Here is a 26,712-nt window from a genome sequence, read left to right on the forward strand (position 1 = left end):
TGATAAATATTATGTACATAAATATGTACATATGTATCTCATTTGCATGCTTTGCATCTTTGAGTTCGGCAATTATTTAATTTTCTATGCCTTTTGGAAAAACATTTCAGCAACAGCAACAACAAAAGCAACAGCAACAGGGGCTCCCAAGACAAAAACATTTTGCGCACGCTTTTGGCGAACATCCAAGCGAAAAATAGGAAGACGGAGAACAAAAGAACCCATTCCGATGCTGATGGGAGGACATTGGAGAGCGCTTCTGTGGCTAAATCTGTCTCTCCCTCCCTCTCTCTCTCTCTCTCTCTCTCTCTCTTTAAACATCAATCAATTTTCCATAAACAACAGGTGCAGCAGCAGTTGCCTTTGCGGCAATTCATAAATGTGCTTTGCGGATTATTCAAAAAGTGGGCCACAGAGCGTAACAAATAATATTAAAAATATGAAACAAAACTACATGAAAATAATTTAATATTATTTATAGCGTTGGCAGCGCTGAATGGCTATTTTTGGAAAATATTTTAAAAATCATTTTGCACTCCAGCGCTGAGGAATTGACGAGTTCGTCCGATTTTTGTGCTGGTCAATCAATTCGATGAACACCCCCGAGATTCCCATTATAACGAGGGGGCCATAAAACAGTGCGAATTTTATAGAAGACAGAGGATCGTATGGGGTACTATAGTGATACTCGTACGTAAGCAGCGAAAATAGTTTTCGACAAGTAATTTATTCCCCTGAGCTTCCGCTGGGAGGAGATCGCTGGGCAGAAGATATATTTACATATACGGCATACAATATTGTAATTTGTTTAACAAGAGCAACAGAGCAGCAAAGCAACAACTGAGACGACAGGCAGACACATGTCAAGGTCAGCACGTAGACTGACCCTGACCTTGGCACGAGGCGCGGTCCACCTGTCGTCTGCGTGGGAGGAGCAGCAAAATCTTACCACTGCTTTCCCCACTTCAGGATTGTTTTTGCTGTGTTTTGCTCTGTTTTTGTTTCATATTTTTTAATATGTAATTATTTAAATTTTATTTACAAAAAACAAATTACAATATTGTTGCTCATCTTCATAAATAATTAAAATTTAAAAGTACCTAAAAGACTTAAGCCTACCAAAAAGTTCATAGAAAAGTTCAACAACAAGTCAAGAGCGGGGGGTGGGCCAGGGTCAGGGTCAGGGGCAATCAGAGACCATCATAGAGGGTGGCTGCTGTATCCACTGCTCCAGCGGCACCTGCTGTGGGTGGCAGCGGGCCAGCATGGAGCGGCATACAGCTAACAGATACAGAGAGAGGTCAGGTCAGGGGGTTTTTGCTGGTTGCTTGGTTGCTGCTGCCTCGGTTGTTGGATTGGATGTTGTGCTGCTGCTGCTGTGCTGTGGTTCTGGTTCTGGTTGTGGTTGCCCGAAAATAGCCAGAGACAAGCGGCGGGCAGCTGCTGCCTGCCCCACAGGGTAGGCGGGCGGGATGGATGCTGAAGATAGTAAAAAGCGAGCGGACACAAAAAGTGGCACGCAGCTCGCGCGCATATTCGTACAAAAAATGTATCTGTATCTGGCTCTGGGTCTATTTTTGTTGGCTGCTGCTGAACTTCAACAACAGATTCTTGCTTCTTGCTGTTGGGTGTGTGTGTTGGGTGTGTGTATCTGGCTCCCTATTCCTCCTCATCGACGCCCACGCACTGTGGACACACGGGCTTGCCCTCCATGGCATAGAAGGACTTTCCGCGCACAGCCTTCTTGCAGTCCTAGATAATGGAATCATGATCATGCGAATGTGGAATAGTTACATTAATATGTGCTCATAAATATATAAATTATGTAGAGATAGACAGCATCGAGCTTCTATGGCTGCAGAACTTACCCGGCAGACAAAGCAATCGGGATGCCACTGCGAGTTTAAAGCGGAGATGTAGTTCTCCATGATGGCCCGATTGCAGCCGTTGCACTTGGGGGCGAACATCTCGAAGTAGTCGTTGCGGCAGTAGGGTTTGCCGTCGCGCTCGTGGAAGCCCTCCTCGCCGAACTGCTGGCCGCACTGGGCGCAGAAGAAGTGCTCCGTGTGCCAGGTCTTGTCCAGGGCGGTGACGCACTTGTCCAGAATGGCGCCGTTGCAGTAGGCGCAGCGCGGGCTGAACAGATTGTGGTAGTCCGTCTCGCAGTAGGGGAAGCCGTCGCGCTCGAAGAAGTTGCGGGTGCCCAGCTCCTGGCTGCAGTGGTTGCACGTGAAGTGCTCCGGGTGCCAGGTCTTGCCCAAGGCGGTGATCACCTGGCCGACGATCGGCTTCTCGCAGGCATTGCAGCAGCCCTTCTGCACTGTGTTGACTCCTTGGCGACTCATGTTTGCCTGTAGGTTTCCTAGCATAGAATCCAACTGATCCTCGCGACTGTCCTCGACGATGGTCGTCTCCTCGATCGTCTGCGTGAGATGTGCCTGCTGGCTGCCCTTGTTCGGTCTGGCGTAGTCCGTTACCGTCTGGTGCTGCACCGTCGATGTGTGCTGCTGCTGCGGGCTAGAGTTCGGGTATTGTCCGCCTGTGCCGTTCGTTCCGTTGCTGCTGACCTGTGAGGAGAGGGTGGACAGATGATTATTATCTTTCCTTTCGCATCCTGGCTCTATCCGCCGGCGCTCTTACTCGTGCGTCGATGTGCCTGCCTCGACTGAATCAAATCTTGTGCGAGCGCTAACACAAAAACTTTTGCTTTTAGCCGCCGCTACAAACAAAAAATATCAAAAATAATTCTACTCTTCCTCTTTCCATAGATTCTCCTGCCTGATTTACATTACATGAGTGTGTGTCTGTGTGTGTGTGTGTATGTGTCTGTTGTGCGTTTGTGTGTCTGAACCTCGTTGCGCACGACGCTCTCCTCATATGAAAAAGCATTTTTCTTGCACGTTGACGTAGTTTTCATTCCGTTCATTGCCAAAAATACAAATGCTTGGAGGCGGGGGGGTCTTGGATCGTTTTTAGTGGGTGGCGGGGGAGGTCTCTCTATGTGTGTGTATGGTTCATGTCTGTCGTTGTGCAAGTTTCCATTTCAATGTTCATTTTTCTTTCATAAACTTTGCATTTTCATTTAGTGGGTTGTTTGTCGGTGTGTCGGTGTCATGCCTGGTTTCTCTCCTCTTAACTACATACAAACATACATACATACATACATATGTAGGTAGACGCCTAATTGAACGTATAATGCTTTTGACAGGTGCGGTTCAAGAATTGAGAGGGCAAGATTGAGCGCGCGACATGAGATCATGATTGGTCAATTAGACAAATTTTAGTATGGAAAATACGAGCAATAAGCTGTGAGTGTTGGAAAACATCATTTTTCCACATCTTTTAAACTGATGTCACTAAGGAGAGGTGCGTGCTATCTCTGTCTTTCCAACTAGATTGGTCTTCAAATGCAGTGAAATACACCATTAGCACTCTCACTCTCACCATGTAAATTTAAATCTATAATCGCACGTACAAATTCAGTAGGTTTTCTATTAAAAGGCCTAAAATCCCAACAAAATTAAATTGCAATAGTGCAAATATCTTTAAAATTTTTCAAACTGTTCCTTTACCTCATTTTCCTGCTCTATTCAATTTCTCTGTCTTAAGGCAGAATTTATTGTCCAACAAATTTACAATGCCGCACTGTTTAGTAGCTTGCCTCTTATTATTTTTTTTCTGGCGCCCAACCCCTCAACAGTCTTGTTCCGCTCTTGTATGGTCACCAAAGCAATTGCCATTGGGTTTGCCGTCGTTTTTTCAACATTTTGATATTCTATTTTAAGGCTAAAATCGTATACAAAATAGAATAGAAGGAGCAGCCGAGAAATCGCCGCTTGGCAGCTTGGCGGGGGACTATAAAAATGAACGCCGACCGGCTGGCCAACAGGATTTCCCCATAAAAAGTGCATGGGCGTGTGCCAGAGAGCCAAGCACAAAAGAAACGGTAAACACTCGCTAGAGTGTAGAGAGTAGAGCGTAGAAGAGGGTGGTAGGATGACAGGAAGCAAGACAAAAAGGAAATCTCGATCAATGTGGAGCGGATAGAAGCAAAGGGGAAATGCAAATTCGGGCACTGCCAGCCAGCCAGCAGTTGATGATTTTGGCAATGAAAGAGCCAACAAAAATATTGAAAATTCAATATATATTTTTGTATACACACACACACGGACAGACAGACCTATGTAGATCGCATAATTATATGGATATTTGGTTATAGAAAAAAGAGACCTATTCAAAAATAGCCATGCAAATGTGATTTGCAATGAAAAAAAACTAAAGCAAGGCGGCGCTGACAGCGGCGGGAGGAAGTGCGGCCGACTAACTGTCCGTTTGTGTCTGACCAAAGTTTTGTGTGGGCGACCCCTCACCCCTCCACCGCCCAGCAGCACTATGCCACGGAACCAAACGGACCACGAGAACATCCAATGAGGCAAATGTACACACGGGCCGTGTGCAATATTGTTTATATCCGAATATATTTTTATGTTTTCCTTGTTCTTTTCTGCACACACACACACACACACACACACATAGAGGGAGAGAGAGAGATGGAGGGAGAGGCTATTTCATTTTCATATTTCTCATATCAACAAAAGTCACGGACACGCCTTGCCTTGTCCTTCCCTCTAACCCCACCTACACCCGTGTGGGGCCATGCGCCACAAAATTGAAAATGATATTAAATAATTAACAGACACGACCTTCTCTACATGCATACATATATTTCACATATATGTATGTACATTTTATATCTTCTCTCGTCAATGACATTGAATTGCAATTTACTCGGATCCACAGATCACCGATCCGCCCCCCTCCCATGCACTCGCTTCAATCGGTGTCTGCTTGATTGCAGCCAAAGACTTTGCTGATTCTGTTGCCAAAAGAATGCCATGAATAATATATGCACACATATTTGTCACTTAGGAATTAATTATTAATGAATGCGATTCGAATAACTGAACGACAAACTGATAATTGCCACTGCATTCCTCTCGCAAAATTCTACACAAGGCCCACACTCGTGTGAACTTTCTTTGGTAGAGGGAATCAAATATCAAACTACTAGCTGAAAGAGTTCCAAAAAGTTAAGACTGTATTTGTCAGTACTTCGAAATGGTTATTCTTATTACAAGAGCCACCCTTCAGATGATAATATTTAAGCGACATACCCATTAAGAGGGTATAATAAAGTTCGTGCAATATTTCCAGCCCACATGGCAATGTCTGTAAACTAGTCCCTCAGGTTCATATGTATGTAGATTCCACCTTCATATATGGAACTCGATCCAAGAATAAATAATGTGTGGCAATCCTTTAACGGGTGGACTTCAAGTAATGATGCGTTTGAACGCGACTCACAACGTCCCTCCTCGTTTAAGTATATTCTGGAGGTGTTTGTTATACGAAGGGGGGTAGCTTTCATGTCATACTTATGCAATATCATTTTCTCATTTTTTTAAAATATCTTAAGAAACAAAACAAGAAACGATAGATTGACTTGGATCTATTTAATATCTAATTTAATATTTATATACCTGCGCTATTCAAACATCTGTTTAACATCATTATACCCACTGAGAGGGTATCATTAAGTAGTTCTATTTAAAGACACTACTTTGAGTGTCAAATAAACCACAAAAGATTTTATTTTTTAGTATTTATCAAAATCAACATTAAAATAAAGCATTTTTCATAAATCAAATGGGATGCTACCGCGGATCAGGATCTTTCAAAAACGTTATCCATGGAAATATGGCATTCAGAAGTAGATCGAGCAAAAGGTAGGAAGAATCGATCTGCCATGGAATTGGCAATTACAATTCTTGTACCTTGGTGTGCTAAGGCTACGAGTTTCAAAGGTATTTAAATTTCCATTCTCATTAGCATTAATCGAAGAGCCTTTATGAAATGTGCCGCCCCCGACAAGCCGTGAACGAAATTTTTAAAGGAAAGTCGCAAAAGGGAGCAGTAAAAATATATTTTTAAAAGACAAAGTAAAAAAAAAACTAGTAAAGCATCTGAATAAAACGCACAAGACATCTGTTAAGAGACATCATCCTCAAGATGGTGTGTTCCACAAAAGAATGTCGAAGTAGCAACAACAAGGAAAACATTCTAATCCAAGTGAAGGCGAAGCTGTGTATCTTTTGGATACACAAATTGTGGAGATGTGCAATGCAGAAATAATAAGGCGAATGTTTTGTTTACTCAATGGATCCCTCGATTTGATTGATGACTTAATGAGAAATGAAAATAAGAAACACTGTATAAACAAGCAAGAATCTACGTTGGGATCTATGGCATACCCGGAGCTATAATCTTTTGCTCTTGTAGCAGACAAAACCCCCGTCGATGCATGGCCACCTGTGTCCCTTATTATACAATTTGTGGATCTGATCAAAAAGTACTTAACGTTGTGGATTCTCTTAAAGTGCGAATGTCCCTGCTTTGCTCAACTTCTATTAATAATAAAATATTATAAATAAAATTGTGGCGCCGTGTGCAATAAATCGATCAACTCTGACAATCATTTCAGTCCGTATAAATGTTGGCCATCATAATAATCAGCCTCAATTAATGTATCTCATAAAAAGAAGACCAGATCCACATTCTACTATGTGCCTTCACAGATCATGCTCGTCAGAGCATGTCAAAGTCAAGAACTATCCGCCGATGAGGTGAGATCCGACTAAGGGCGCTTGAATGGGCTGGGATTGGGTCGAAGGGGACCGCGGGGTCCATTCGGTTCGCTTGGCTGGCCTGCGTCACACGAGTTGCGATGATAAATTTCATTTTATGGTTTTTATTACCGCCAACAGAATATTGGGTTGTAGTGGGCTAAAAATACCTAATATCTACCTAGCCGAGAGCAGAGTCGCCCTCTGTTCACCCACTCCGGCCATATGCAATTTGTTTCGGCGCTTTTCAAAGTGAGCGGAACCATTCGACAGGTGAACAAAAAGTGAAAACATTTGTTAGGACTGCAACAAACTAATCAATTTGTTTTTACATCAAACTAAACTGAATAAAGAGATTTTTTCTTTATAAATAAATATTTATGAATCTGAGTAGGAACTAAATGCATTCCAATTAAATATTCTTAGAAGAGATTATTATGTATTTGAAATAGATTGCTCATAAACTGTGTCTGAAATCAACTTCATCTTGTACCGCATTCCACGCTTGTTACTGTCCGTCATGCTTTTATCAAATTTCGCATCTTTTCAAGCCACTTTTGCTTTATTCTTATCTTAGTCTTATCTCATCAAAATGCTACTCCTCCGAAGGTAATATTTGTATTCATTGTCTGACGACTACGCATCGTTTGATAGTGGGATTAAATCCTACATTTATGCATTTATTTCTGCAGGTTCTCCCCATCGAAAATGCATTTCTCATTGCATTTAATTTAACTCCTTAGCTAATTTCTGATCAAAAGCTGTCTTGAGATATCAAAGAGTCCCTTTCCCCATCACAATCTCCCACAAAAGCTGTTCTCTGACTCCGCTGATCACTCACCTTGAATTCGGAAAGCGAGGCCATAAGGTCGTCAAGTTCCTTGGTGGCCTGCGACGTGTACGCCTGATGCTGATGCTGCTGCTGTTGTTGCTGAATGCCCGGACCAGCACTGTTCTGTGTATACGAATCTTTCTGCTGCACAGTCTGCTCCTCCAGCGTGCCAACTGCAAACACGAGCGGACATATAGACATTAGCAAAGGTAAAGACTGAAGGGCTGTGGTTAATGCAAGACAAATACCTGGACCATCGGGTCCTGTCAGCTTCTCCGTCTTTGTTTCGCGTACCGTGATGGTGACATGGCGTCCGGGCGTTGGGGATTTGTGCCCAGATCTGCGTGCAAATAAGAGAAGAGTTAATTCAACATCTGTTTGAGCTGCTACAGTCTGATCCGCTTACCCATTGGGCACGGCGTAGATGTGGGCGTTGTCCAGCTCGTTGAGCAGGCTGTCCATGGTAGGCCGCTCTTCGACGGTGGCATAGCTGTTGTACGTGTTGAACTTCGAGACTGGTGTGCTGTAATTGACTGGCACATCGATGTCTGCAAAAAGGGAACAAGGCCACAATTAATGTCTTCCCTTCGATGGAGCCTTGCTTGCAATTTGTCTCACCCTTCAGTCCCTTGTCGGCACCGCCGTTGTTGTAGCGAGCATTCTGCAGATCCTGCAGCAACGAGTCCAGCTCCGACAATCCGGTGCTGTTCTGCCCCACCGCCGTGGCTGCGGGCTTGCGGGGCAGGGAGCCACTGCCCTGGCTGGGGTAGCCGTTGCTCGGAATGGAGAAGGAGCCATTTAAATCGCCCGCCGTTGGGGAGCGCGTCTCTACGCTATAGTGCTCCTGGTACTAAGAAGGAGTTCGATTAGAGACTGAGACTTATTTAAATGAAATGCACTCACCACCTGTGGCTGGGCCTTGCCCCTGAGGCTGCCATAGCCGGGTGTATTGTCCACAAACTGCTGCTGTTGCTGTTGCTGCTTTGGCTGCACAGTGCCATACTGAGGCTGAGGTTGTTGGGGTTGGCCCGGCACACTGTTCTGCAGATCAGCTAGGAGAGCATCTGCAAAGAGGAAAAGAGGAAACACTGAAGTTGGTCTTTGGTTAAATGCAAAATATGTCTTAGGTCTACCAAGATTGTCGTAATCGCCATAGTTGGCCATGGTCCACTGCTTTTTTCCGGGAGAACTTTCGTAACTTATTTTTAAGTTCCCAAATCCTATTCCAAGCACCTGGCACTGCCACCTCTGACGCATAGGCCTGTGATAACTGAATGGAGAATCCATTCCCTCGGCTGTTATTGCTGCCTGCCAGTATCTTCGTACAAAAGTTTCTTATCTGAACTGTTACGTTTTGTTTGTTTTCTTTTGTATTGCTTACGGGAAGCGATATTTCGCTGAAAACTTGAGACCTTTCCACACAGCACTTGCCTGACTGCGGTGTGTGTCTTGGCTAATGTCGAGGAATGGCATGGCGGCAACTGAAAAGCTTGCCTCAGCTTGCGGCAAATAGAATCATTCTTTGCCGCAGCGGTGGGCAGGCAGGTCGAACACCAAAAACTCTTAACACTACGACGCATCATGCACATGACATTTATGTTGTTTTGTCATGCACATGGCATTTATGTTGTTTTGTTTCAAACCCACACAACTCTTAAAACTGTGTCGATTCATGCACAAGACATTTCTGTTGTTTTGTCGTGCCCATGACATTAAAGTTGTTTTGTTTCAAAAACCAACAACTCTAAAAACATGCACAAGACATTTCTGTTGTTTTGTCATGCACATGACATTGATGTTGTTTTGTCATACACATGATATTTATGTTGTTTTGTTCATTGCTGCTTTTTCAGTAAATATATTGAATATTGTTTCCAAACACATTACAATCAAGAATCCTAATTATTATCTAAATATTTTAACTAACTCAGACCAATTTCTATTCACTTCTCCTTGTTAATGTTGATCGCTAATTAACAGAGTACTTAAGCTAGAGATCTTTTATTTATGATGCCTTAAGTAATACAAATAAATAAATTTCCGAAGGTGTTTGGTATTTCTAAGAGTCTTCATATAAACCTTCGTGCTTGCTGTATGCACAGACCACTTTCTTGAACTTGAACTCACGGCTAATGATGAGTAGATGCCCCCGCAAAGATACATAGCATGAATGAGTTTATCATGAACCCTACATTCACACCCACAACATTATCGATGTTCCACACTCAAATCAAACAGACAGTCACGTCACGGGCGTCAAACTTACCCAAACGTCTCTCAAACGCGCCCACTTTGAAGCAGTCGTTGAGGGGCGTGCTGTGGAACGACGATGATATCAGTTTGGCAGGCATTCTCAGACGAGCCCAGGAGGAACAACACAGAACACACGGTCAACAGTCAAATATGGCCAGAATCGAAGATGTTGAAATATTTCACTCGCTTGATTGTCACTTTGTTGCCTTTGCAGTATGCTAAATTTCACTGCGGATCGATCACTATAAACGGTATTCATTCAGTCACAGCACAACAGCCACAGAATCCGAAACCGAAACCCAAAACAGCAGCAACAAACCGAAAGTTCAGTTGCCAACTGCGAGCGAATTTAACCACTGAAAACTCAATCAACTCGTGGACCAGAGTGGAACAAGCGTTGGACCAAGCCAAACAAAGTCATATCGAAAATACACCCACACACTGCAGCCCAAAAACTAACCAAAGACGGAGACAGCAACAGAGGGGGGGTCTCTGGCTACACACAATATTTGTTTGATTCAAATTTCGTGGGCCGAACTTGTCGAACGGGCTAAAAGTCGCACAGAGTCTAGAAATATTGCGATGCCATAATACTACGAGCTGTTTGTCGTATGGGTATGGCTATGTGTGTATTCCTTATAGACGCTGTACACATATTTGATCAAATTAATGTTGTTTGCACTCTCTTCGCTTATAATATGTCCGAGAACGGGCAAATGGCTGAGAAAAGGGTGGCAGCAAATGGCTATGAAACACGAACTTGTATTTTGCGGATTGCAGAATAAAATACACCCTTCCAAAATCATTAAAGAATATCTCTCTTGACTTCGGCATTCCTCAAAGTAAGAAGCTTTCAAAATCTGTCATGGATAGCTGTCACCTCACCTTGAAGTATTTAGCTGTCATCTCATCGAACTCTGACATTTCCATTCTACACACCCACAATAGCAAAGGCCAGGAGGGGGCAAGGGAATGGAAACAAACGATTAAGACATCAAAGTCTACAAATAAATTCAACAAAAATGTTAAGGTTGGAAGCTAATGTTCCTGCCCAGAGGAAGCGCACAACAGCACACCTGTAGGCCAAACAGAGTGAGAGAGAGAGAGAGAGAGACAGACTCTCTATGGGAGAGTGAGAGCAAACATAGATATGTATTTTCCACTCAAACAATTTTGAGTTATATAAAGGAAAATAAGGTGTGACGCGATTTATATTTTTTTTGGCACACATTAATAACGAATATAATAAAAGCATCCAAAGTGATGGGGCCTCTGGGCGGGTTGGGATGATGTTTATTGGAAGCGAGATCGGGCAATTTATTTCGCAATACGCTTATAAATAGCAACAAATGGAAGATCGAACATGTGGTTGACTGGGAAATCGTTCATTCCACCATATGTGGATCTGCCCGCCGAGTAGTTTTCTGTTTTCTGGGATGTGTCTGGGAAGGGGGTCGTGAAATAGGACAGGGCAGGGTTATCAGAACTTTACGCATCAGTGGGTCAACGTGGAAGATGAAGACGGAGGGAAAAGAGCAGCCGCAAACGTACGCACATTTTTATGCATACGGATGTACATATGTATGCACATATGTATGTATACGGAGATGGAGCTGGCCGATCCGCAGGCCAACTGAATTTAAAAGTCGCTCGAAATAATATTTATATGGAATGCACTGAAACGAACGCAATCAAAATCAATTGAAAGCGTTGGCTGGCGGGAGTTTCACTCAATCAAGAGGACAGAGCCTACAGAGCACATGACATACAGCAGCTGTTGATTTGGCAATGACAGCTTGCTTGCACAATGCTGCAGCAAGAGAGAGAGGGAACCACTGCATATGTGTGTATGTGTGCATGTGCAGCCACAGTGCTGTGCAAAGCGAGAGAGACAATGATGCAGGGAGAGCGTGGGTGAGAGCGCAGCACAATGTTGTTGTTCTGCTTCTTCTCGCTTCCACCCCGCCCTTCTTTTCTTCTGTGTTTTGTGTGTTTTATATGGCTCCTTTTTTTTGGCACTTTCGTTTTCAATTGCTTTCGATTTCTGTTTCGGTTTCTGTTGCTGTTTCGGTTTCTGTTGCTGTTCTGGCTTCGGTTTTTTGTTGTTGTTGCTGCTTGTAATTGCTGATCGATTGCGTACGGTTTAATTAAACGCTTGCACTCTCAGACGACACACTCAGGCACTCGCGGAACGGATCGGGACGGAACTCATTCGCGGACTCTCGAGTCAAAGCAAAGTTTCTCGGCAAAATCTTGAAAAGCAACTGAACAAACTGTAAAAACGACGGCCGACAACAAACGGCGCCGATGCTGAATAACTCAAAGCATAGCCAACTCAAACGGAAAACTCACTCGAGTGGCTCGAGTAGTCGAGCGTCTCGACCCGAGAGATACCTGGCACTCAATGGAGGCCAAGTATGCTGAAGTATGAAAATGCCATGTATGCATGAACTTGGCATTCAACATACAATATTAAATATGTAAATGAAAATTGTGGATGCCAAAATAAAACTTAATCTCATGCGAGGTAGCGCATCCATAAATTGTTTGTTCTCTCTCTCCTCTGCCGTTACATTCCATATACCCTTCATGTGTACGAGTACCGAGTACAGACACCTTACAGTTTACACAGCAATAAACAAAATAAGACACACAGATTTCTCTCTCATTCTCTCTGTCTCTTTATCTAATTTTCACTCGGCTCTATTGATGCTTTGAGTGGTTATTTTTTTTGGTAGATGAATCACTTGACTTTGAAATGAAAACTAAAATTAGTAAAAACAACAAAAACCCAAAATGAGCAAATAGCAACTAATTGAAATTTCTTTCATTCAATCTGTTTTGTTTTGAGTCTTGTGGATCAAAGATTAACAGCATAGATTCCACAGCTCAAATTCCACACTGGGGTAGAGGTTATCAAAAAGAATAAGCTGACGGCCCCCGACCTTTGTCAACTATGAGAACTGGTTCTGCACTCTCAATCCGCTTTTAACGTGTTTCTTTTGTTGTACTTATTGTTTCGACTTCCGCACTGGGACCCCAATGAATGGGGTTCAGATAATTGTGGAACAGATTTCTAACTTATGTTCCATATTCAAGCTGAAATCTCAGTGTATTTTTCTCATCCTTTGACTAATGCTTTATAGTGTTTCGGGGGATTTGCCTGTCTTACAATTGTGAAACGGGCCATACATAATGGGTGTTTGGATATCCATACATACAGACAATGTGTACGCACACAGAGTATACAAACAAAGTGTCGTGTCTGGCAATAAATAGAACAGCATTCGAATGAAAACCACTAACGCCCACTGCCAAGAATTGGTTTTGCTGTCGCCTCAATGGGCACAAGTGATCTAATGATCTAATGAATGAGTCGCGTAGTAAGGTCGTCGACTACCAGATACCAGATAGTAATACGAGGGAGTCGCACACCTCCACACCGCTTACCGATTTTCATTTCAATTGATTCACTTTTCCGCTGCAGTTGAGAGAGGCGATACGATGAAGACCGCGCGGCGTCGCAGTGCAAACTGAATTGGAAGTATTTACATAAAGCTCAGGTACCTGGAGAAACGACTTTGCATGCAATTGAGGTGCTGCTCGTCTTTCATTAGTTAACAGTACTAAAAACCAAATGTAAACTAAATGCAACAGTGTCGAGCAGACGCACGGGCAGAATAATTACATGGGCGAGCCTCTCTCGATGGTGGAAAACTTCAGCTATTCGAAATTTATTTACCCTTCTAAATGTGGGACTTTTAAAGGGAATTTTTGCTACGATCCTAGAGCCAATAATACTTTCGAGAATGAACATAAATGTAAGCGAATGTGTCTGAGAGAGGGCAAGAATAAGTAAGACACAGCAGCAATGAGTATACACACCCAATGGAAGGTCATAGTCCATGAACCAACAAATACCATTATTATAAATTTAATAGTCCATAATATTATAGTTCAACGTGGCCATATTGTATGTGCTAACAAAACCAGGAAGGTAGTGTAATAGACAGTCTATCCAACGCGGACAGGGAGCGGAGGTTGTGCATCTTTAGTGTTACAATTACGTCACCCCCTTCCTATGTGTGTGTCTGTTTTCTATAAAAATTGTTTACATAGCCGACGGGTCGACCAATTTGCTGTTAACTTTAATGGAGACTGCCCCAGCAATGCCTCTCGCATGCTGTTAAATTTCCGTTTAGTTCTCGACTATAAAGCTACTCTGTAGCTCCATAGTTCTAGGATCCAAAAATGTTACCTTGCAGAACAATGTCTGATAATTATAGTCTGGATTTTGTTGTTGCTTCTGGGACACTCCACAAAATGGGAATTGAACACGAGTTGTACATCAATTCTACACCGAAATGAGCACTAGCCGAAGCCCCAAAAGTATGCCCCAAATACGTAAGCAAATGCTACAATTTATTTTGCATTCAAATGAAATCAATCTCAAATGGGCAGCCGTTTAAATCACACAATCTCTTCAGCTGGAATTAAAGGTAATTGTCTTCCAGGACAAAGAGAGCTTATCCTACAAGATTATCAAAGATTCCTGCCTTCTGTGAAATAAACTCCCGAGAAATAATGTTTGCGGATGATTCTCTTAGAGGTTGAAGCTAAATCAAACTTTCTTTCAGCTCTGAGTAGCATATTTTTGGCAATTTTAATTAAATTGATATTAAGTGCCGCTTGTCAAGGAACAAGATATAATCTTACCGAAGAAATGCTGGTTGCATTATTTCCATTGAGCTCGACTAATTCAAAGTCACCTTTCTGAACCTCCTACCCGAATGTTTATCGAACAAAGGGAAGGCAATGAGTGTTTCAGTGAAATGTTTAACAATTGTAATTAAACTGAATTCTTGCACGTAGCCCCCAAGTGACAATCCAAGCATTCAGTGAGCAAAGAAATGCTGAAGTTTACGGTTCTATTCCTCGGTTTGGTATCCAGCGCGCAGGTGTCCTGGGCCCACGAGAAGTTCACCATTCAAATAAACGATGGTAAGGAGTATCCAAATTGAAGTACAACCTCCGAGTGAAAAAATGCGTATTTCTGCGGGAACAGGCAATGAGATTGGTGCTGTCCTGAAATCGGAACCATTCACCAAAATCAACGAGGGATACTATTTCTTTGGAAGGGAGAGAGTCAACTGGTATGTGGCCTACGAGAAATGCCGGGAGCTTGATGCCGAACTGGTTGCCTTCGAGACAGACGGGGAATTCGATGGCATTGCCAGCTATCTAAAGGCTAATGCAGATCGTGACAACTACTGGACCTCTGGCAACGATCTGGGCAGCACGGGCACGCACAAGTGGTTCACCAACGGCCAGAGGATCAACAGTCTGAGATGGGCTCACGACCAGCCCGACAACGCAGGCAACAGGGAGCATTGCATTCACTTGGGCTACATATACAAGGACTCCCAGCGCTTCGAGCTTAACGATCGTCCCTGCGTCGACGATGCCAACAGTCTGTTCAAGTTTATTTGCGAAGCACCCAAGCTGGAGACTATATCGATTGTTGTGTGGAAGTAGCTAAAGGAGCTGTCATCTGCTAGTGCCAAAGTGGACTTGGGACTTGGAAATACTATAATGGAATACTTACAGCCAGGCAGGATGCCCTTGCTCCGAGCTGTGCGATATGGCTGTCGCGCTCCTGGGTCAATTTTTCCGTACATTGTTCTATCCATTGCTCACTTTCTGTTCACTTTGTTGTCAATAAATAACCAAGGAACTGTCTAATGACATTTTGTATTTGAAGTTTGTGTTTTATTTTTTATTTTGTGTGGCTTTTTTGTTGCTAGCTCTCATCTACCGGCAGCTAAAACTTTTTCATTTGAATTATTTATAAGCGCATTTTTATTTTTGGCCTTTCGGGGCCTTTCGACGACGGATTTGTCGTTTTGTTTGCATTGAGTTTTGCCTGTCAGTGTGGATTTTGTTGTGGATGTTGTCGATGGTTCGTTGTTGTCGCTGTCGACAGAGCTTTGGCCCCCGAGTCAAACTGAAGAAAGCGAATTCATACTCCAGCAAACAGTTGTCTAGGGAATGGAATGCATTTGAGAGAATGGAAGCGATGAAGGAGTCCATCCATTAAGAGATATTTTGGATGTAAAAGAAACTAAGCCACAGAGAGTAGAAGTCAATCAGCTAAAGATTAAAATGGGCATCCATTAGATCACAGAAATTACTAAACTGAAACCAGAGGAGTGAGATCTCTATGTGATCAGTGGATCAAAAGCCAGATGGCATAATCTAAACATAAATCAGAGCAACCAAAGATGGGAATGGGTGATCTATGGATCCAACAGAATTTACGATACGAGCAGAAACACACAAAGTTAATATACTAATACTGGATCTATGCCCAGATCAAGTTGAGCGCCAAACGATCCATAAAGACAGATTTATGGAATCATAAAAATACCCAAAAGGAACATGCATGCCACACATTTTGTTTCGTTTCAAACAAAACACATAACGACGACGACACATTGGAAAAGGTAAAAAATAATAAATATAAATTCTGAAACTAAAAACAAAGCAAAAAACCACCAGGAAGGGAGGGGAAAGGCAGGAAAGTCAGGAAAGCAAAGGGGTGGCAAGGGGAAGATAAATCAAGGTTGCCAAATTACGTCAACACCAATGATTGGCAAACTAAAAATATAACCAAAAAAAAAACAACAGCAACAAAAACAACTACAATTTCTGGCAAATCAAAGGCGATGTCTCTCGTTCGTCGTCTTTGGATCTTGTTCCTGTCTAACGAAGGGAGGCCCAAACTAGGGAAGGTTAATTGAAAATGCCGCAACAGATTTCCGCAGAGACTTGCCAAGAAGCAAAAGAAAGGTGAAAGAAACTATCTGAGAAACTCACTTTCCCCCGTGTTCCAGGCCATTTTATAAACAAATAAGTTTGCCTCCGACCGAAAAGCACACCTGAGGGGAGGAGCCATTACATTACTCCGTGCGGATGGATGATCGGCAATGGCCATGACGTTCGTTTTGGCAATTGTTTGGGCCAACGGTCTGGGGTCTATTTAAAAGTCAAAGGCACGAAAGGAAATTCCACGAGATCGGCGCGATCCCAATATAAATATTTTATTAGCAAGTAGATAAAATGTGTGCGTGGATGCGGATTGCGAGTGTTGACCTTGCTGAAGGCGCAACAAGGTGAAAAGAACAGAGAGCGAGCAGATCTTTGAACTGATGTTTTGGGCCTGGTATCTTTGGCCTTTCTGCTGATAAAATTCTGCCCAATTAATGGCAACGCATTGGCCGTTGAGTAACACATTGTGATAAGATAGGTGAACTTTTCGTTACAGCCCTAAGGAAAGTACATAAGCACCTACATAAGTGCTGAAGGAATTTTCTTTTCTTTCCCGTTTTTAAGTGCACTTTAAAGGGAACTGATCATTGTCCAGCAACACAAACCAGACACTAATTGAAATTTAGTGGCTTGGAGATAAGAATCATTGTGTTAGATGTGCCAGAGAGCGATCGAGAGAGAGGAACCTGCTAAGCAGCAATCGAAATTCGAAAAGCGATGAACTCATTGCAGCAAGAATAAGCAGAGGTGCTAAGTAGTAAGAGATTAAGCGTGGACAGAAAGATGAGAAATGAGCTTTAGATCAGCGATCAGAGCGGATCGGCCATACAAAGGCATCATCTCAGTTTCGGTCGCATCCGAGAGATCCGACAGATACGGCGGGGGGCTAAACAAAATGCTTTACGTGGGTGGGCAGGCCGGGCATTACGAAAGGGGATTCTCATAAGTGCATTCGATTGAACACCACAATGGCAACGAAATGTTTATTTGTGAGCACTTTGTCAGGCGGTTGGCGTTTACATCATTCTCCAGCGTTTCCATTTGCTTTCGTAACCCGAGATACTTTTGTAATTTTCCCCCCTAACAAACGAGTGGAAGTCGACGCATCGCTATGCTCTCCCTCCCCGCTGCACCACTCTCTTTCTTTTGAGTGCTTAAAATATGTGAAATATGTCATAATTTTAATGGATTAAGTGGGCACAATTTAATTGATGTTGTTGGTATTTTGTATTTCTTTCGGAGCATTTTCCCCTCCAGAAATAACCAAAACAAATTTCCATCTCAACGCCTACGATCTAATCCGTTCGGTCACAAATTTAATGACGCGAACCAAATTTCTATGCAGTGCCACAGGGGGGCAAATACCTCATCTATTAGATGTCGTGTAGCTTTTCTAATTGGATCCATAATTAGTGCAAATTAAAGATGTTTGAAGGAAAACATTGTAGACGAGCAACGGATTCCTTAAGCTAAACAAATCCGAAATTATCTTTGGACCTAATTTGATTTATCTAGTTTTTAGCTACTGGCGCCATTCCTTGCTTATCCATTATCTGTTATCTTTCCACTTCTGTTTGTTTTATCTGCCATTTGTCAGTTTTTCTTGCTTTCCTGCGCAAAATAAACAATTTCCCACGCTACCACCTGCCGCAATATCACCAACAAAGTTCCAATGACTTTTCATACATTTTTTTTACGCGTTTTTAAACATGTAACACTGGACTGATTTTGTTTTTGCGCTCCTGTGCTCCCGGGTTGCAGTTTTCGACACTTCCACACAATGCACTTGGACAGTTCGTTGTCTCCAATATTTTGTTAGAATCGAAGATACGCGCGCGCGCGTCGCGTTTTCTATTGAGTTAAAGGCGTCGCGAGCGACTAAACCCGAAATGGGACCCGACCCCAACAAATAAAGCTCCATTAGAAATAGTCCGCTCTCTGAGAGAGCCCCACCAGACAGACAGATATAGAGAGAGAGAGAGAGCAAGGGAGAGAGGTAAGGTAAACAATCTGCTGGCGCTCTGAGAGATACTATGTGGCCGATTTTCGTTTTGCTTTTGGAGTCGCTTTCATTTTGTTTCGTTGTGCCTGCGGCTGCCGAAGCATCGACCAGACCGCAAGTGGGAGGCGCACGGAAAAGGAAACCAAAGCGGAGACAAAGATTGTCGTACGGTTGTTGTTTGTGCGTGCGCACAGTGTGCCAAGATTTTTTTTGGAAAGAACGCCACCTTCCGCATATAGTGAAAATCGTAAGTGAAATCATTTTAGTGATCAGCTTGAATTATTGCATTAGCAGGGTGCTGTTAGGGAACTGCGGTTTGGTGTTTTGTACCAGTGTGCTGCTGCTGTAGTCTAGATCTATAGAGTGGCACTCGCCAAAAACGCCAACGACCCTTAAAGCCATACATAAACGACCTGCACAGTCAACAGCTCTTACAGTGCGCACACGCAACACGAACAGAGCCGGTCGGGCAGCCGGGCAGACATTGCGTGTCGAGTGGGTAGGCTCCATCAATGAAGTGGGCGCGCACTCACTAATGGCTGCAAAATTGATGCAATTGTGGCATAAGACGGAAAAGAAGAGGAGCACAAGCATCAATTTCCTGTAAGAGATTGTGATGTTGATCTGCACTCGCTCGTCATGTGAATATTTTCACTGGCTGCAGCCCACTGTGCGTAGGTGGATTGTCAATCAGCCAGCTGGAATTTCGGAGTTGCATTCGAGTGTTTGTGGGTGTGTGTGTGTGTGTGTGTGTGACTTGGCCTTTCTTTACTTTACTCATTTCTCAAGAATGTCTGATCAGCCAGAAACAAGCTTGCACACACTCAGCGACTGGAAAACAGCAAAGAATTGTGTCATAATGAAAATAAAGTAAAGCTTCCAGATTCGCGTATGAGACGACAACTTTTTTTTGCTGATGATGACTAAAAGTATGCGCGAGGTGGTGGTCGTTCCAGAGAATCGACTTGGAAGGAGAGAAAACAAAACAAAATAAATAAGAACAGAAAACCAGTCGGATATTCGCCCGGATCATTAACAATCCCTTGGATTCTCTTCTTCTCGTTCGGGAATCGGGAAGAACCACACCCTCGCACACTCTTGAAACGGCACTGGAAAGACGATATCGTTTTGTGTGCGATTTCCAGGAATGAACAAAGCAGGAGTGCAAATCGCAAAATTTTGCAATGCCCTACTTAGTACATGCCAATAAGAAAAAAAAGTCTGATTGTTAATCACTTGGCTTGGCTAACAAGATAAGAATCCAGTGTCAAAAATTATTCATCGACTCTTGGCTGGCAGCCGTTGTCTTCGGCTGTCACCAGCCTGGAATGCTAATTAACTGTCCGCCACGCAACTGACCTTGAGCAGCAGCATAAGTTTGTGGTTTAGGTATGTATGCTATGCACTGACGGAATTTCTGCAAGAAGTTTTGCTGGGGGGTAAGGTAAAGTGGTTCACTCACCTAAGTCATCCATTGTATTTTCTGTGTGATTGTGTGTGTGTGTGGCTGTTCCAATTTCCAATGGGGATGTCGCCGCACAGTTGACTGAAAGAATTCGGCACCAGCACACGAGTGCCTAATTGATTTTGATTGATGGTAGAAACCAAGCCGAAACGAAAATATTAATCCACGCAAACACTTTTCACTAGCACTCCGCCGCTGCGAATCGTGGAGTTTGAGCTCTGCTCTTGGAATTGAAAATAATTTCAGCCTCTACGTGATCCGTGAGTTTCGCCGCGAGTTGGAGACGAGTTTTATATGAATCACTAATTTTGGAGCGGCGGCGGCGGCCATAAACAATACAACATCAACACGCACACACATATGTATATGCAGTGGTTGGGGGGCCAGCTGATTGAACGATACTATCGCGAACCCAACTATTGGCTACAGTTCGTGTTCCACAACACTACTCTTCAATACCAAAAATACCACCGGACTGTAATAGTAATATCCGCGCCAAAAATCATTAACTTTTCACATAAGGTTTTTATTCCTGTTCTTATTTGAAGACTGTTTTGAACTAACAGCTTAACAATTATATTTCAGAATAACATAAGATGAATCTCTTGCAACTCAACGACGACTGTTTCGACAATATTTTACTTCATTTTGGATTCGACGAGCTAGTGACGCTGTTTAATCAAGTAAATAGACGTTTCGATGATGCCATTGAGCGGCAACTGCACCGATTTCGAGACTTTGAGTTCAGCATGCGGCACCCTCCAGCCTTTAATGAGGGGCTTCTGCTGTTACTAGGTCGCCATTTGAATAGCCTGCACATAACGGTGGGTTACTCGACCAGCGACAAAGATATCCTTAGGTACCTGAATCCCCTGTGCCAAGGGGCGACGGAGAGTCTCCGCCTACATGCCCTCAAATTGGACCATACCAAATGGTCGCCCGATATCGTGAATGCTGTCTGTAAAGTTGCACGCTCCCTGCTCTTCCTGGACATGCGTCACTGTGATGTGCGGGATTATCAGATAACACGTCTCTTGGAATCGGCGGATAAGATGGAGGCGCTGGCTCTGCTGCATGTGCACAATCAGACGGGCGAATCTTATCTGCAACACAATATACTCGGCAAGATGCCGGCCTTAAAACTCATCCATATAACAATTCTCGGAATATTGCCGTTCTCGCCTGAGGAGCTGTCCCAGCAGTGTCCGCACCTGAGCTTTCTGATTAGCGATCTGATCAACAGTGAATTCAAAATCTACGGGCCACCGGCTTACCTGCAAGACTACTATAAATATTACCATGAATATTTCAAGACCCCCTGAGTGTTCTAAGTAACCTTTTAAATGATCTCAAAACAAAAACGTAAAAACACCAAAAATTAAATATCAAATAAAACATCAAAATCGAGGATAATTATTTAAGATATATATTTACAGTATATTTTGAAAATGCAAGGGTATATTTCGGTATATTTCCGACTATCTGTCGGTATGTTTTATCGATAATCGCGGTCACACTAGCCGGCATTCTTGCGAAATTAAATAAATGTTTTTGGATTAAATAAAAAGTACGGCAAGGATTTCACAATGGTGGTTCGCTCTTACAATGACGAGCTCAAGTATCTGGAGAAGATCAACGACCACTGCTGGCGGATCAAGAAGGGCTTCCAGCCGAACATGAACGTCGAGGGCTGCTTCTATGTGAACAGCCGCCTGGAGCAACTCATGCTGGAGGAATTGAAGAACTCGTGCCGTCCGGGTGCAGTGGGTGGCTTCCTGCCCGGCGTCAAGCAAATCGCGAATGTGGCCGCCCTGCCCGGTATTGTGGGTCGCTCAATCGGCCTGCCCGACATACACTCCGGCTATGGATTCGCCATCGGAAACATGGCCGCATTTGACATGGATAATCCCCTGTCGATAGTGAGCCCTGGCGGCGTGGGCTTCGACATCAATTGCGGTGTCCGTCTGCTGCGCACTAATCTGTACGAGAAGGACGTGCAGCCGGTGAAGGAGCAGCTGGCACAGTCTCTGTTCGACCACATACCTGTGGGCGTGGGCTCAAAGGGCATCATTCCAATGAACGCCCGCGATCTGGAGGAGGCACTGGAAATGGGAATGGACTGGTCGCTGCGCGAGGGCTACGTCTGGGCCGAGGACAAGGAGCACTGCGAGGAGTACGGCCGCATGCTGAACGCCGATCCCGCCAAGGTTAGCATGCGGGCTAAGAAGCGTGGCCTGCCGCAGCTTGGAACCCTGGGCGCGGGCAACCACTACGCCGAGATCCAGGTGGTGGACGAAATCTACGACAAGTGGAGCGCCTCCAAGATGGGCATCGAGGAGAAGGGCCAGGTGGTGGTCATGATACACTCGGGTAGCCGCGGCTTTGGTCACCAGGTGGCCACCGATGCGCTGGTGCAAATGGAAAAGGCCATGAAACGCGACAAGATAGAGACGAACGATCGGCAGCTGGCCTGCGCCCGCATCAACTCTGTTGAGGGACAGGACTACCTCAAGGCCATGGCGGCGGCGGCCAACTTCGCCTGGGTTAACCGCAGCTCCATGACCTTCCTCACACGCCAGGCATTTGCCAAGATGTTCAACACAACTCCAGACGATCTCGACATGCACGTCATCTACGATGTCTCCCACAACATCGCCAAGGTGGAGAACCACATGGTGGACGGCAAGGAGCGCAAGCTGCTCGTCCATCGCAAGGGCTCCACGCGCGCCTTTCCTCCTCATCACCCACTGATTCCAGTGGACTACCAGCTGACTGGCCAGCCCGTACTGGTGGGCGGCACCATGGGCACCTGCAGCTACGTGCTGACTGGCACAGAGCAGGGCATGAAGGAGACCTTCGGCAGCACCTGCCACGGAGCAGTAAGCTATATCCCAATCTCTTAGCAGTTTTCCTCTTATCTCATCACTTTCCGACTTCTTCCAGGGTCGCGCCTTGTCACGTGCCAAATCCCGCCGTAACATTGACTACAAGGAGGTGCTGGAAAAGCTCGAGCAAAGCGGCATTGCCATACGCGTGGCCTCTCCCAAGCTAGTCATGGAGGAGGCTCCCGAGTCGTACAAGGATGTCACCGATGTCGTGGACACCTGTCACGCGGCGGGTATTAGCAAGAAGTGCATCAAAATGCGTCCCATTGCTGTAATCAAGGGCTAAAAGCGTGTCTGTACTCGTAAGATATTTATTTGTGATTAAATCGACGATGACTGATAATGACAAGATATTTTGTAGAATTTAAACCATACATTTTAAAGTAACAGGTCGCTACATTCTCTGGTCACTCTAAAAGCTCTCTGTTAGCGGCCTTTCAGATGGTGGGCACACTCCCGCATGGTATTAAAATGTAAAGGTGCGATCCATTAAGCCAGCGGCCTCGCTCTTGCGCTCTCTCTAGCACGTTGAGTGGTGTCACAAAGTGAGAGTGAAATAACGGACGATTGCTAATACGGTTTATTTTGCACTTATTTCTTCAAAACGATTTCCGTTTATGCAATTCTGCATCAACTTCCGTCAACTGGGAGCGGATGGAAAACAACTTTGGCCACCAAAGTACCTGTCAAACAATTCGGCCATGCTACCACGTTCCTTCGTGCTCTCCTCTCTGTTAGTCGTCAGCTGACATTCACCGCCCACCCGACCCAACCGAATTCAACTTGTCCCGCAGCGCGCTTTTTACATTTCGAATTTTTTCATTTACAATTTTTCGATTACCCTAATTGCTGTTATTAGAAGTGTGTAAAATTTATGCATCTGAAAAGTGATAGAAAATCGACGCAAAATCGTGAAAAGTAATCACATGTCACCAAAGCGGAAGGCTTTGCTAGCTGCGCAATTGTAAAGAAAAAGTTCAAGTAAATCCTACACACCGTTGCCGGGCTTAATTGTGGAAGAAAAACAAACAAAATGACAAATATGCGCCCACCGCAGAAATCCAAGCTGCTGAAGGTCGTCATACTGGGCGATGGGGGCGTGGGCAAGTCTGCCCTGCTCACCCGCTTCGTATCGAACCGTTATGAGGAGAACAACTTCCATACGATTGGCGTCGAGTTCATGAACAAGGACATCGTGGTCGACGGGGAGCGGTACACCCTGCAGGTGGGTTTAGTTCTGGCCACAGAATATTTCGCAATTTGCGCTACAGTTGGGTGAGCTTGGAGGCTGAAGAAATCGTCAAGTGAAGCGAAGATCCCTTTCATTTCCAAAGATATTTAGCTAGATAGAAGCTGTTAGTTACGATCCATGATGATCTAACGGCTTACATATATGAAGTAGAGTTCTTCGTAACTGTTACACACATAGTCAACGTTTTTTTTTTTTTCAGCGGTCAGGGCAAGCGTTTAAAAGTTAAACAACGATCGAGCATTGTTTTCCGCTCTGTGCCATCCACAGTACTTGTGTTCGTAGTTGTGTCTGTTTCATCTAAGCCCCCTATGCACATACACACACACACTCCTACAATTTGTACTCAATTAACGTACATACAGTTAAGCATTGCAAAAATAAAACAAGAATGAAAAGAAAATAATAAAAACAGTTCCTCTGCTCGACATCAGAGTGTTTCATCATTCGTCGCGTTTTGTTTTCTGCTCTCACTTTGTTTTTCCCTTTATGCTGCCATAGAAACATGGAAATTGAAAGAAGCAAAACAAACAACAGTTTTGAGAGAAGCTTATGAATATGGAGAGCGGCGGCGCGTCTCGGTGAGCAAGCAAGAGTGCAGTAAATGGCAGAAGAATGTATTAATGATTTTAATGAATGCAATTGATTCATTGGAAAGCATAGGAATCTCAGCTTGTATGAGTAATGCTTGGGGAATGTTACATATTTGAGGAAAATTGCAGAAATATTCGTTGAAACTTTGTTGTGGTTTGTCATTCCCCATTCCCCACGTGGTAAGCTCTGGCAGAGATTGCCGGTTCACGGTTCGCCGAACCTGTGCACCGACAAGAAGCGGGAATCCAACGTTTCTCATGCCAAAAGGCAAATACAAAACAGGAAATTCTCTCCAAGTATGGGTTTAATGCTAGGGGTTATTGCCAGTAAAGACGTGTATTTTCCCCTTGCCTAACGATTTAGTTTTAGTTCCGAAACTGCCAAATGTTCTAGGAAACCGACAGTCGAACTGCCATGGCAAATGGTAAAAAAATATCTAAAAAAGGCATTGCTTCTATTTATTTTGTTTGGTTCATTTGCTTATCTGCGGCGCTTCGTTATCAATCCCTTGGGTTGGATTTGGTGGCACAGACAACCTCAGATATCAAATATTTGCAGAGCAAATAGTAAGGCAAGATATGAGTCAGTGTAGACGCTGAGTTCTGGCCAAGGTACCAGTTGCATACCTAAGAAATGGAAGCAAATTTCATTAGGAATCTAATTGAAGGTTCAACCAGAATTTAATTGACGCATTTTCTTTGTTTAGATATGGGATACGGCTGGACAGGAACGATTTCGGGCACTGCGCACTCCCTTCTATCGGGGATCGGACATTTGCCTGCTCTGCTATGCCCTGGACGACCGGGACAGTCTGCGGGGATTGGGTTTGTGGCGCAACGAGTTTCTTAACTATGCCGACGTGGAGGCGGACAAGTTTCCCTTTATTGTGGTGGGCAACAAGGTGAGTGGAATAGCCCATAGAAACAGCCACATATAAAAGTAATTTCCCAGCAATTTGTTCTTCCGCGCAGAGCGACATCCAGCCACATAAGCGACAGGTCAGCTACGAGAGTGTCCAGCAGTGGTGTGCGGAGCAACAGATTGCCTCCCACATAGAGACGTCCTCGAAGGCGGCGATGAATGTGAGCGACGCCTTTGTGCTCGGTCTGCGCCAGTGGAAGCACTTGGAGTGCGTGGCCGAGGCTGAGCTCCGCCACAATGGCGACACCATTGACTTGACACGACCCATACGCCTCGTGCAACGGCGCCTCTGCTGCACAGGAGGTGGCGGCATCAATAAAGACGGTGATGGGGATGGCGACGGCGATGACGCTGCCATGCGCACCCCATCCAAAAAACTGTTTGGACAGAAGCGCAGTGCACCAAAGGCGCCAGCTACCAATTACCGACTGTGAGCATTGAAGCTGTCATGTCACGGGAATTTACGCTTAATTTAACCAAGCGGTTAAGGGTTCGCCTCAAGCTCAATGACGAGCTCTGAACCACACGCTATGCACATTCCAATACGGAGGAGACAAGGAGTAGACCAAAAAGTCATGCGATATGACGTACAATTTGTATTGATTATGCCCAAGGAGTGCGAATAACATTCTAAATGAAGTTAGATACTCGTAAAAGAGATGAAGATTGTATGAAGTATTTGCAGTACAATGATCCACCACAATGATTTGTATTAAATAACACTCTGTTGATATTTTTGATACTATTCTGAAATTAATTTGTGTGCTGTAAAGCAGTTCAGTCAGAGGTTGCAGTACATGTCATCGTGTATAATTTCAACCTCAGAGGTCCCTGTATCTGCTGGTGCCTTAACCTGTATCCTACTGCATTTTATATAATTTTAAGTGCCTTAAAAAGGAGCAGAACACAATGCAGTTGATGTATTTTTCTTTTATGCACTGTCTGAGTAAACTGTGAATTATATTTGGAATACACTAACGAGTAGATTTAAGTAACGAGA

At 44.1% G+C, this 26,712-nt stretch overlaps 5 protein-coding genes across 12 annotated transcripts in view; 4 read left to right on the top strand and 1 right to left on the bottom strand.

Moving 5' to 3' along the window:
• The window catches only part of LOC117901298 (leupaxin), a 33,062-nt gene that overhangs the window by 774 nt on the left and 5,576 nt on the right, over positions 1-26,712 (bottom strand). The window contains exons 2-9 of one of the 8 annotated variants that reach the window (XM_034811997.1): positions 21,115-21,124; positions 15,374-15,469; positions 8,419-8,579; positions 8,134-8,365; positions 7,922-8,063; positions 7,764-7,855; positions 7,525-7,688; positions 1,869-2,567 (exon numbers count right to left, since the gene is read on the bottom strand). In XM_034811997.1, coding sequence (XP_034667888.1) covers positions 1,869-2,567; positions 7,525-7,688; positions 7,764-7,855; positions 7,922-8,063; positions 8,134-8,365; positions 8,419-8,579; positions 15,374-15,458 — 1,575 coding nt within the window. In that variant the 5' untranslated portion in view covers positions 15,459-15,469; positions 21,115-21,124. Of the gene's footprint in view, positions 1-1,585; positions 1,753-1,868; positions 2,568-7,508; positions 7,689-7,763; positions 7,856-7,921; positions 8,064-8,133; positions 8,366-8,418; positions 8,580-8,648; positions 8,786-9,781; positions 10,011-11,908; positions 12,030-13,218; positions 13,244-15,373; positions 15,486-20,060; positions 20,277-21,114; positions 21,125-26,712 lie in introns of those variants that run through there. The other 7 variants (XM_034811996.1, XM_034812000.1, XM_034811995.1 and 4 more) reach the window with 7 other exon arrangements.
• Positions 14,649-15,510, top strand: LOC117901308 (C-type lectin 37Da-like). Its single transcript, XM_034812018.1, has 2 exons — positions 14,649-14,769; positions 14,834-15,510. Exons 1-2 carry the CDS (start codon positions 14,679-14,681, stop codon positions 15,301-15,303), a joined length of 561 nt encoding a protein of 186 aa, XP_034667909.1. The 5' UTR covers positions 14,649-14,678; the 3' UTR covers positions 15,304-15,510.
• LOC117901307 lies at positions 18,701-21,443 on the top strand. Its single transcript, XM_034812017.1, has 2 exons — positions 18,701-18,831; positions 20,649-21,443. Exon 2 carries the CDS (start codon positions 20,660-20,662, stop codon positions 21,383-21,385), a length of 726 nt encoding a protein of 241 aa, XP_034667908.1. The 5' UTR covers positions 18,701-18,831; positions 20,649-20,659; the 3' UTR covers positions 21,386-21,443.
• Positions 21,565-23,297, top strand: LOC117901300 (tRNA-splicing ligase RtcB homolog). The gene is made up of 2 exons (XM_034812005.1): positions 21,565-22,942; positions 23,007-23,297. The coding sequence occupies exons 1-2, from the start codon at positions 21,650-21,652 to the stop codon at positions 23,232-23,234; spliced, it is 1,521 nt and encodes a 506-aa protein (XP_034667896.1). The 5' UTR covers positions 21,565-21,649; the 3' UTR covers positions 23,235-23,297.
• LOC117901306 (ras-related protein Rab-9B) lies at positions 23,692-26,445 on the top strand. Its single transcript, XM_034812016.1, has 3 exons — positions 23,692-24,173; positions 25,498-25,692; positions 25,763-26,445. Exons 1-3 carry the CDS (start codon positions 23,982-23,984, stop codon positions 26,144-26,146), a joined length of 771 nt encoding a protein of 256 aa, XP_034667907.1. The 5' UTR covers positions 23,692-23,981; the 3' UTR covers positions 26,147-26,445.

The sequence above is a fragment of the Drosophila subobscura genome, chromosome U (genome assembly GCF_008121235.1).
Source record: "Drosophila subobscura isolate 14011-0131.10 chromosome U, UCBerk_Dsub_1.0, whole genome shotgun sequence".
NCBI classification, from domain to species: domain Eukaryota; kingdom Metazoa; phylum Arthropoda; class Insecta; order Diptera; family Drosophilidae; genus Drosophila; species Drosophila subobscura.

What these genes read in the sequence shown, in the direction of transcription:
- LOC117901308 (XM_034812018.1), top strand. Translation starts at nt 14,679, where the DNA reads ATGCTGAAGTTTACGGTTCTATTCCTCGGTTTGGTATCCAGCGCGCAG. An exon ending in CACCATTCAAATAAACGATG is followed by an intron (nt 14,770 to 14,833) that starts GTAAGGAGTATC and finishes CTGCGGGAACAG; the next exon opens with GCAATGAGATTGGTGCTGTC.
- LOC117901307 (XM_034812017.1), top strand. Translation starts at nt 20,660, where the DNA reads ATGAATCTCTTGCAACTCAACGACGACTGTTTCGACAATATTTTACTT.
- LOC117901300 (XM_034812005.1), top strand. Translation starts at nt 21,650, where the DNA reads ATGGTGGTTCGCTCTTACAATGACGAGCTCAAGTATCTGGAGAAGATC. An exon ending in GCAGCACCTGCCACGGAGCA is followed by an intron (nt 22,943 to 23,006) that starts GTAAGCTATATC and finishes GACTTCTTCCAG; the next exon opens with GGTCGCGCCTTGTCACGTGC.
- LOC117901306 (XM_034812016.1), top strand. Translation starts at nt 23,982, where the DNA reads ATGACAAATATGCGCCCACCGCAGAAATCCAAGCTGCTGAAGGTCGTC. An exon ending in GGGAGCGGTACACCCTGCAG is followed by an intron (nt 24,174 to 25,497) that starts GTGGGTTTAGTT and finishes TTCTTTGTTTAG; the next exon opens with ATATGGGATACGGCTGGACA. An exon ending in TTATTGTGGTGGGCAACAAG is followed by an intron (nt 25,693 to 25,762) that starts GTGAGTGGAATA and finishes TCTTCCGCGCAG; the next exon opens with AGCGACATCCAGCCACATAA.